This window comes from Poecilia latipinna, unplaced genomic scaffold (assembly GCF_001443285.1).
Source record: "Poecilia latipinna isolate Pla-1442-1.1 unplaced genomic scaffold, P_latipinna-1.0 Scaffold792, whole genome shotgun sequence".
Taxonomy (NCBI): Eukaryota; Metazoa; Chordata; class Actinopteri; order Cyprinodontiformes; family Poeciliidae; genus Poecilia; species Poecilia latipinna.
The window spans coordinates 12,175-21,881 of NW_015113408.1; the positions used below are offsets into that span (position 1 = coordinate 12,175).

The window sequence follows — 9,707 nt, forward strand, 5'->3', positions numbered from 1 at the left end:
AGGGATGGGCACAGGTGGCAGGCCCCTTAAAATTTCTGTGGAATTTTCTAGTTTTTTCCTGCTATTCCAGGCAGCACAGCCAATCCAGAGAAAATATTAACTTCCCTGAGGATGAGGTGGTTGCTGACTCAGATGGTGGGCTAGAGAACACTACTGGATCAGGCAAGAAAAAGTCATGGCAAACACATCAATCTAAGAGTAGAGCCTAAATGTGATCACAATATAAAAACAGGACAGTAAAGCTCAGTCAATTGTAGAAATATTACCCTGTTTTTTCCAGGTCCAACTTCAGCAGAACCAAAGGCATCATCTTCTCTCACCCCAGGCAAGCATCTCCCACTGCAGACGTAACGAGCCGCTAACCGCCGTTTGCACCAGCTACAAGATCATAACTGTGTGAATCTAAATCATTTGGGTATCAATAAATCCCGTGTTATTTTTATAGACTGTAGGCAGTTTGATTCGTCACACCAAGGCATTTTATCAATCTATGAAGAATTTATTTTAAGAAATGATTTGCTTGTTTAGGTAGTGACCGGGATTTAGTTTTTAATTTAGCTTTTAACGACTGCAGGAGATGATGGAATGTAAGAATTCAGAAAATTGAAAGATATATGTCTGAATGTCACTTGTGCAATGTGTAATTACGTTACCATTAGTTTTTTCACAGTTCTTCACCACTCAGTGTCATTTAGCCTTTACAAGCAATTGACGACATGCTGAAATAAGAGTTTATGTTTAAAACATTAAAAGTGTGTTTTTATTTTTACATGTAAACTTATCTCCAAGACTGTCTGTGTCACAAAATAATGTAAAAATGGTTAAGTTATGCTCAATTCAAATTAAACATGTTTGTGTATTTAAATCAAAAGTCAGTTTTACATAACATTCAGCATTTTTACACTAGATGTTCTTCCCATTAAATCTATATTAAATGGGTTTTTCTGTACTGAATCTGTAAAATGACATTAAAATAAATAAGACTTCTTCCCTCTCAATTTTAAGACTAATGCAAACTTCAGATTAAAGTGGTATAATTTCAGATTATGACACAATCTGAAATGTCATTTATGAAGTTGAATGTGTTACTGTCTGCTGAGGTGTGTTTCCAACCAATTTAATTACATGTAGTCTGGCAAAATCTAATACTCTTAAAATATTTTTTTCATTTGGCCTCATATTGCCACGTTTTCAATTATTCCATCACTTAACCACAGAAGAGATCTGAAAATAATTGAAATTATGGGTTCTCTAAATTCTGGTTTTCCATAACAAATGTGTTAAAACATGCTAAACAAAATTTTGAGTCAAAAGCCAAAGCAAGGAATAAAAATATAAACTGTGTGTAGATTATAATGATACTAAATTAAATTCTGGGATTTGAGTAGTTTTTGAATGATAATAAACACGATTCATGAAAACGTACTTGGCTTATTTATAGGTACAAAATTAAAGAAGGAAGCAGCAAAGCATTGGTAAGGAATTGGGAGTTTCTAAATCCCTCTCTGCAGTGAACTGGATCCCAACTAACACAGGATGAATTTCCCTTCAGATGCAGGTCACCTTCATGGTCAGACACGGTGAGTTATTTTGAGCTTTTAGCTGTATTAGCTACGCTAAGACAGGATGTAGGTTCATGAATAGTTTAGTATTAAATCCCAGGACGTAAACAATGTATGTGTTCCAGCTCAAAACGATGGTTTTCAGTTTCTAATAATTCCTAAAATTCCGATTTCTAAAAGTCCCAAATAGGATTTGACTGGAAAATCCCCATTTTAAAATGAAACAGTTTCAGATTTGCATCTGGTGCATAAACGATTAATAACATTAAGAGCACATTGTGTCTTTAGAGTAGATGAAAAGAAACACTGGATTACAAAGTGTCAGGAACACAATGGCTGTTTTCTTTCTCATTTTATTTAATGTAACTTGTTGTATAATTTCATATGGATATCAGCTGTAGACTGAAACCTTGTAGAGCCATTGACCTTACCTTTGAGTCTCTACTTGCCCTTGCCAGGTAACGAAAACTGATCTCTGTCCTGCATCCATTCATGAAAAACATCTCACATTACATTCTCACGGATCCACTTGACAGTCTCTCCTCCTCTTTCGCTTGTGTAAGCTTGCTCAGTCTCCTATTAAAATGAAACACATAATTCAGAAATGGTGTGTCCGTGAAGATAAATAACTACATTAGAGTTTATCTTTAAATGTGGGAATTTAAAGCCGTGGACATTGCAGAACATTGTGAGCACACAGAATTATGATCAGATGCCTGATTTTTTAAAATTTATTCAGATCCTAATCTGGTTGAAAAAGTTTGCTGTGTCTCTTTAATCCTCCCTGACCTTAGAGATTACAATGTGAAGCCTTTTATATTAACTTAATGGGGTTAGTCATGGAGATATCAGCTCGCTATAGCTTTTTGCAACTTTTATATCATTCTTTTTGTGCAGAATAGGTCAAAGGACTGTAAGATATCAATGAAACAAATAAGAAAATATGAAATTTGCATTTCATGTTTTTATACAACATAAGTATTCACACCTACTTTAACTTTTCATAAAATACCTTTTACATCCTTCACAGGCGCTCATATCTTTTTACCAGCTTCATATATATGAACACTTTTTTTTTTTTGCAAATTTTTCTTTACATAAGGACTCAAGTTCAGTCAAACTGGACAATTTCCAAGTTTTGTTACAGATTCTCAACAGAAGTCTGAATTGATTTTGATTTAATTATTCTGACACATAATCATACTTTTATCTAAAACAGGGGTCCCCAAACTTTTTCCTGCGAGGGCCACATAGCTGTTCCTTTTTCTGGTCGGGGGCGGTCTTAGTTTTTGGAGAAAGAAACCTAAGAAAATTCTCGTCTACGACGACGACACATTGCGCTTTTAGATAGATTTTTACCCAGAATGCAAATGGAAAAAACCGTGAGTGAAACTGACTAGTCTATATTCCATTGAGGGAAAGTAAGTTTCACATCTGCTCAAGAGCCCCCTGGTGGTTGAAGAAAAATCCACATATAAACCAGAAAATACAATATATGAAAAAAAACACTGAATGCTCTCTGGTATGAGGAGGCGAGCCAGATCCGGCACTGTTCAGGGGGCCGGACCAAATGATGTGGCGGGCCGGATCCCGCCCGCGGGCCGGAGTTTGGGGGCCCCTGATCTAAAACAATTAGCTTTTTTCTATCACTGCCCTGCTTAAGGGTCAACATCCAGCACAGCACCTGACCTTTGCAAGCCTCTAAGAGGTTTCCTCCTAACACCGCCTGTATTTAATTAATCTACTTTTCTATCAACTCTGCTCCACTTTGTTTCTGCTGAGTAAAAGCATCCACAGATTATTTCTTAATTTTCTAAAAACATTTTGCATTTATGCTGAGGTTTTCAATCTGATCAGAACACCTTCTTCCATGATTGCAACGTCCCTGGCAGCGTTGTAAAGAAAAGTGGGCCAAAATTCTTCCACGACGGTGCAGAGGCCAAACAGTAAACAATGAACGCCATTGGCTCCCACTTTGTTGCAGAGTGCACTTTTGAGGTCCTGTATTGACTCTGGTTGCTCTCCATGGCCAAGCATTAGGTTACACAAGAGGACGTCTGCATCCATACTTTCCTACAGGTGCGCAAAAGGCCTTTAATAATCAGAGCCTGCTGATGATGGCCTATGCAAAGCTGGAAGCAATAGAGAGACAGTACTTTTTATTCACTGTCCCCCAGACTCTGGAACTCACTTCCTTTGGAGTGGAGTCTTTCTTTGTTTATTGCATAAATCTCTCACTCAACTAATTTTTATTAAATCAAAACAAAACTATATTAAAACCTTTGAAAAGTAAAAAAAAAAATAATAAGTGTAAGATAGCATCTAACAGAAAGTTCAACAAAACCTAACTAAGGTAACATCAATAGCTGGAAAAATAAATATTGTGCACATGTACTAGGTTTATTTCCCCACAGTTTTCTGTCCTCATTTTGATTCATTAATGGCTTGTCTGTTCTTTTCTCAAACAGAGCTGCAAAATTTTAAACTTCATCCATATTATCAACACTTTAATGAACTGGATCTAAATCTAAGAAAGAACTATTCAGTGTCAGTGGCACTATCTTCCAGACATGTAATGTTCCTGGAGTGCAGCTGCGGGTGTCAGGTGCTCAAAGGCAGGGTGAAGGTAAGAATCACTGGGCAGGAAACACTCTAATGCGTGCCAGGCCAGGCTGGACACCGTTTGCTAAAATGACTAAGAACCAGGTTTGGTTTTGGGGCATTTTCCACATTAGGAGCGTTTAATGTGACAATTTACTTGCTATTTGTAAAACATCATATTTTTTTCTTCACTGAGGTAATTCTGCATATCTAAATAATCTAAGCATTTTTTTAAGTATTATGATAAACTTGTGCCTTGGTTAATCTTTTTCAGTGGTCGAAATGATAATGTGCTGCTTATGCAGTCTCACTGTAGATGTACTACTTTGCAAAACTAAAATAAAGTTTAGTTTGGAACTTTTTTATGTCTGTACTTTATTAAGATTTGTGGTGACAGGACAACACAAAGAAGTGCTTAAATGTGAAAAGGAAGGAAAACAACACATTGTACAAATGCATTCTGCTCTGATACCACTAAATAAAGTCATCTAATTAGTAAATCATGGAACAAGAAGCAGCAAAGAAGCCTAAGGCAACTCTGGAGTAGCTGCAAAGGGCCATTGCTCAGGTGAGACAATCTGTTGACAAGGCATTAGTTTTACACTCAACAAATCTGGCCTTTATGTAACATGAAACTGTGTAGGGGACACAGCACATATGATGACACCAACATTTAATGTTTGGGTCTACATGCAAAACTCTGTGTAGGAAGACTGACACTCACTTCACCCTGAAAAACACTGTGCCTTTGATGAAGTAAGTAAGGGGCTGTGTCATGCTGTGGGGATGCAGCAGGAACAGCGTTCATTGACAGAGAAACTTCCAGTGAAAAATCTAAAAACAACATCAAATCATGCTGACTTGGCGTTTGAATATTTTGCATCATAATCTAGAAATATAAACATTTCTTTTTGAAAATAAATTGTGGAAAATGTAATATAATTATTTACGCCGTTTTGCTCAGCATATGACTGTCCAGAAGGAAGAAATGCTCATGTTAACACCGTGGATGTCAGATTTATATAACGCAGCCTTGACTTTGTCTTATTTAACATGCATGAGTGCATGCAGAAGGGTAACCCTATGAGTCGGTCCTACATAATGCCGGGGTCCAGTGACACAGTGTCATTCTAACCCCACAGAGACGCACAGGGAACTAGAGAGAAAGGAAAAACACATCAATAATTGAATCTAAATCAGTCTCTTCCTACTCTCAGCCTAATGAAGTCAGTGCCTCCAACTGGACTCTTGAAGAAACCTGTGGATAAGAAACTGTGACTCAGACGGAGAGCCTCGGTGTCTGCAGGTTCTTTTTTGGAGTTCTTGTTTTTTTTTTTTTCAATTTGTGCTCTATAGTATTTCTCAGAGTAAAGAAGCAGCTGGACTCAGGATCATCATGGTACCATGGTGGCCAAACTGTTAGGGCTGGCCTTTCTTTATCTCATGACCGGTCCATTCACCTTCTCTGCACACGGTAAGGGTTGACGGCGTTTGGATTCAATTAGAAACACCAAATTACTTTTTAAAATGACTTTTTAGCTCTTAAATATTTGATAATCCTTTTATGCGCAATGTTATTTTGACATTTAATTGCATGATTTTCCTTTAGGTAACTACAAATAAAAAGTATTTTTCTTATCACCGGTCAGTGTATGAAATAATTCTAAAAAAATGTTAAATACAAATAAAAAACAAGAAATGTATCAGTCACAGATGATTGCATTGTTTCCATTCCACTTCCACTGTATTTTGACCATAAATGCCACAAATAAAAATCATCCTATTCCAGATTCAAATCCAAAAAATGATAAATTTATTCCAACATAACTTGTACAATTAAATCATTACTTTTTCTCTGTTTTTGTGCTGTTGTTTCCTCTATATTTGCTTTATAACAATCAAACATGACTATCATTTCAGAGAAATAGTAAATTTGAAAAGGTTAAACATTTTTCCAAGTTGCATTTGAAAATAAAGTGAGATTGTTTTGTTGTTTTGGAATCCTGTGAACCTCTCCTGAAACTTGCAGTGTAATCAAACCTGCAGCAGGACACCAGCAGGGCACCTGACACCACCATCTTTCTCCATGACCCTTTTGCAGGCACGTCAGTGTACCCTGTCCCAACTTCATCTATTAACATCAATCCAAACTGGGAGGTGGTCTACCGGGACACTGATGTTTATGGGGTGGTGGGCAAAGCGGTGATCCTGGAGTGTGGCACCAGCATGCCTGACATCTACATATGGAGCTTCACCAAGCCCGGCACTGACGGCATCAGAGCAGTGGTGTATAATCTGGGGAAAGGGCCGAGGATCCAGCAGCTTGCTGAGACACTTGGACAGTTGACCATCATCTCAAACAGTGCAGCAGTGAGCATTGAGAAGCTGCCTCTGGCTGCTCATGGCCTGTTCACCTGCCAGGCCTTCTACAATGTCGACAAGGAGCCCGTAGTCTACTATTACTACGTTCACCTCAATGTCAGAGGTAAGACTCTTAACTCAAATTACGTTTCTTGGTCAAGCAGGGTGTACGTAACAGGTTCAGCTTTTCTTGTGTACTTTGACACTTCTTCTGGTAAGTGTTACATTTTTGATCACCAAATCAGTGACCGACGAGTCAACAGTTCTCTTTTGTTAAAAGAATAAATAAATAAAATCAAGAAGCAATATATAGGTTTTAAAAATTAGTCTTCCATACTGCCTTGCTTTGGACGCCAAATCATAGTTTTATCTGCTTGTTTAATTGTTTGCTTCCTTACAGTAATGCGAAGCAAACTGGGCTGGAACAAAAACCATTTTTCTTTTACAGGTTTTTCTTTTTTGTCTGATATTGTAGATCAAGCATTTCAGATTGTTTTGGTGAAGGACTGTTTTGCTCCCAGTGCTCTTTTCTCATTTAATCTAACTTTCACTGTAGATGAAATTGGTCAATTCTTTCAGTTCAACATCATTAGGGGGGGCTTTGAGCATGAGCTGCCTTTTGAAGATCAGTCTACAACTGTTTAATTAGATATATGTCCAGACTTTGACTAGGTCATTCCAAAACCTTGTTTTGTGTCTTAGCCACTCGCAGGTGAACTCGCCGGTGTGCTTTGAAACATTGACTAAGTTTAAAACTTTGCTATTTTGGGGATTTGTTTGTGAATTCATAAATAAAGTGCCTGGCACCAAGCTCTTTAAATCAGTTTGTGAGACCTTAAAAAGAAACACACAAATCATAGATCAGGTGTAATGGTTTTACACCAAAACAAGTCTGTCCATTTTTTTTTTTTTTTTTTTTTTAATCAAAAAAATCAACAGTCATTCAGTCTACAAGTAGCCTTAACGCTGGTATAGTATGCAAACAAAAGAGTCAGATAGTTCATGGAGTGGTTCAGTCATGCACTGTGAAAACACAACATAATGAAAATTATTATTACCATACATAACACTCTTATTTCCTTCTGTCTTTTTCTTGAACGCAGTCCCCGTCAGTAAGCCGTATCTATCGCTAAGCGAAGTGTCTCCGGTGGAAGGCTCCACCATGTCAATGCAATGCAACCTGGAAAACGGAACCGGGCCAATCCAGTACGTATGGCAGCATGAAACCCACAGTGGCAACATTACGGTGGTGGCCCAGGGAAGCAGCAACCGCATCAACATGACGGACGTCAACAGAAACCACACCGGCTGGTACCGCTGCATCGCCACCAATGCCGTCAACAGTGAGAGCTCTAACCGCTTATGGCTGGACACCATCTGTGAGTGTTAAGAAGTTTATTTAATCATGTTTTATAATCTTTTAAAAGAGTGTTAATATATTTGCAAATTCCCATTTATTTTCTGTTTTCAGAAATAAAATAAAAAAAAAAACATGGCAATTTTTTTTTATTAATCTTCCTTTGCTCTGACAAATAATCAATAAGTACAATCCACAAGTGTATAATTTAGTATCAGTATAAGTCCAGTTTTTCTCTGAAGGTGTTTGTTCAAGAACAAAAACATTTTCTAAAGACAAAAGATGACTCTAGACACAACAAAACAATATGAAGTTCAATAATATCTCAAAAAATATCCCAACCTTTAAACATGACACAGATTATAGTTCACCTTCTAAATTCATGTGTTTATCTTATTACTTTGTCTTGTGTTTGTTATAAAACCTCAAATTTTGTTTAGTAAATTTGACTCTGTTTTCTTACTGAAGTGTTTTGATTTGTTGATGCTGATTGGTTGCTTTTCATCCAGTTGAATGTAGCACAGAGTAGTAAAAACTTTACTCCTTATAATACTAAGACATGTCTTCCCATCCCAAACTGATAAACGGTATCAGTGCTTGGACCATCTGGGCCTTTCATCTCTTAGATCCTTCCATGTTCTTTCTCTGCAGATGGTCCAGACATCCCCCGGATAGACGTGACTCCCTACAGTATAACGGAGCGGGGTTACTCTGCGTTGGAGAGAGAGACTGTTTCACTGATGTGTCAAGCCCCGTCCAATCCAGCCAGTCAGTACGTCTGGTTCTACAACAACTCCCAGGTCTACAGCGGCCCGCAGTACACCATCACCAAGATCCTTCGCATGCACACAGGAGACTACGCCTGCTTGGCCCAGAACACATACCTAAACACCCGCTCCAAAAAAACCATCAGCCTGACTGTCTACTGTGAGTGTGACCTCTGACCTCAGGTCCTGTTGTTTACCTCTTTTGCTCTTTTGTCCAACCTGAGTTATTCAGTTCCAGAGTGCTTTCTCTGTCTTGGTACAATAAGATGCAGAATGGGGTCTTTCCTCTTTCGCCACATTAAGCTTTCTTTCTTTATTCTTATACAATTCAGTATTTCATTTTCACTCATTCAGACGTCAGATCAAACTCACACAACAACATAAATACACAAACAAGACAAAGAAAGTATTGCAGATCTGTTCAGGAGTTGGACCTTCGGAGAGTTCGAAGGCACTTTTTCAGGTACCCTTTGCTGCAGTCCATGTCATGCAAGTACAGGTTGATCATAGAGGTGGTTACTTTTGATTCACTCTACTCTTTAATCGCGTGAAAAGATTCAAACCCAGCATTTTGAAGAATGTGCCCTGATGAATTTACCTCCACTTCGAACATCACTGCGTGGCCACTCTATGATCTATCCTTGCAGACCCTCCTGACGGTTCCCCTTCCTGCTCTGTGGAGGCCGCTCTGAATCACACTGCTCTGAAGCTGCTCTGCGTTTGGACCGGGGGATTCCCCTCCCCGTCCTTGGACTGGACCGGAGATCTGGTGCAGGCAGGAAAAACCCAGGTGGACGCAGAACAACAAACTAATATACAAAGTGGCACTGCCATCATTCTGCCCTCTCAGAGCGTGACCTCGAACAGCTTGTTCAGATGTGTGGGCTCCCATCCTGCTCTGAAACAAACTACAGAGTGCAGCACACGAACATGTGAGTACACAAAGGTCACAGCAGATGATGACAAAAAGTGTTTTTGTGTTGTCATCCCATGTTTTATTTCCATACTACTCCTCCTTACAGACATTCCTCCTGCAGAACCGGTGTGTTTTGCCTACGT

At 38.6% G+C, this 9,707-nt stretch overlaps 2 protein-coding genes across 2 annotated transcripts in view; both read left to right on the forward strand.

Moving 5' to 3' along the window:
- The window catches only part of vsig10l2 (V-set and immunoglobulin domain containing 10 like 2), a 7,318-nt gene extending 6,323 nt beyond the window's left edge, over positions 1–995 (forward strand). The window contains exons 4-5 of the mRNA XM_015046753.1: positions 71–162; positions 281–995. Of these exons, the coding sequence (XP_014902239.1) occupies positions 71–162; positions 281–351 (163 nt within the window). The 3' untranslated portion in view covers positions 352–995. The remainder of the gene's footprint in view (positions 1–70; positions 163–280) is intronic.
- Positions 996–5,400: 4,405 nt separating this feature from the next.
- Positions 5,401–9,707, forward strand: part of LOC106956155 (putative pregnancy-specific beta-1-glycoprotein 7) — an 11,106-nt gene continuing 6,799 nt past the window's right edge. Inside the window, exons 1-4 of the mRNA XM_015046789.1 lie at positions 5,401–5,637; positions 6,265–6,648; positions 7,628–7,903; positions 8,533–8,808. Coding sequence (XP_014902275.1) covers positions 5,568–5,637; positions 6,265–6,648; positions 7,628–7,903; positions 8,533–8,808 — 1,006 coding nt within the window. The 5' untranslated portion in view covers positions 5,401–5,567. The remainder of the gene's footprint in view (positions 5,638–6,264; positions 6,649–7,627; positions 7,904–8,532; positions 8,809–9,707) is intronic.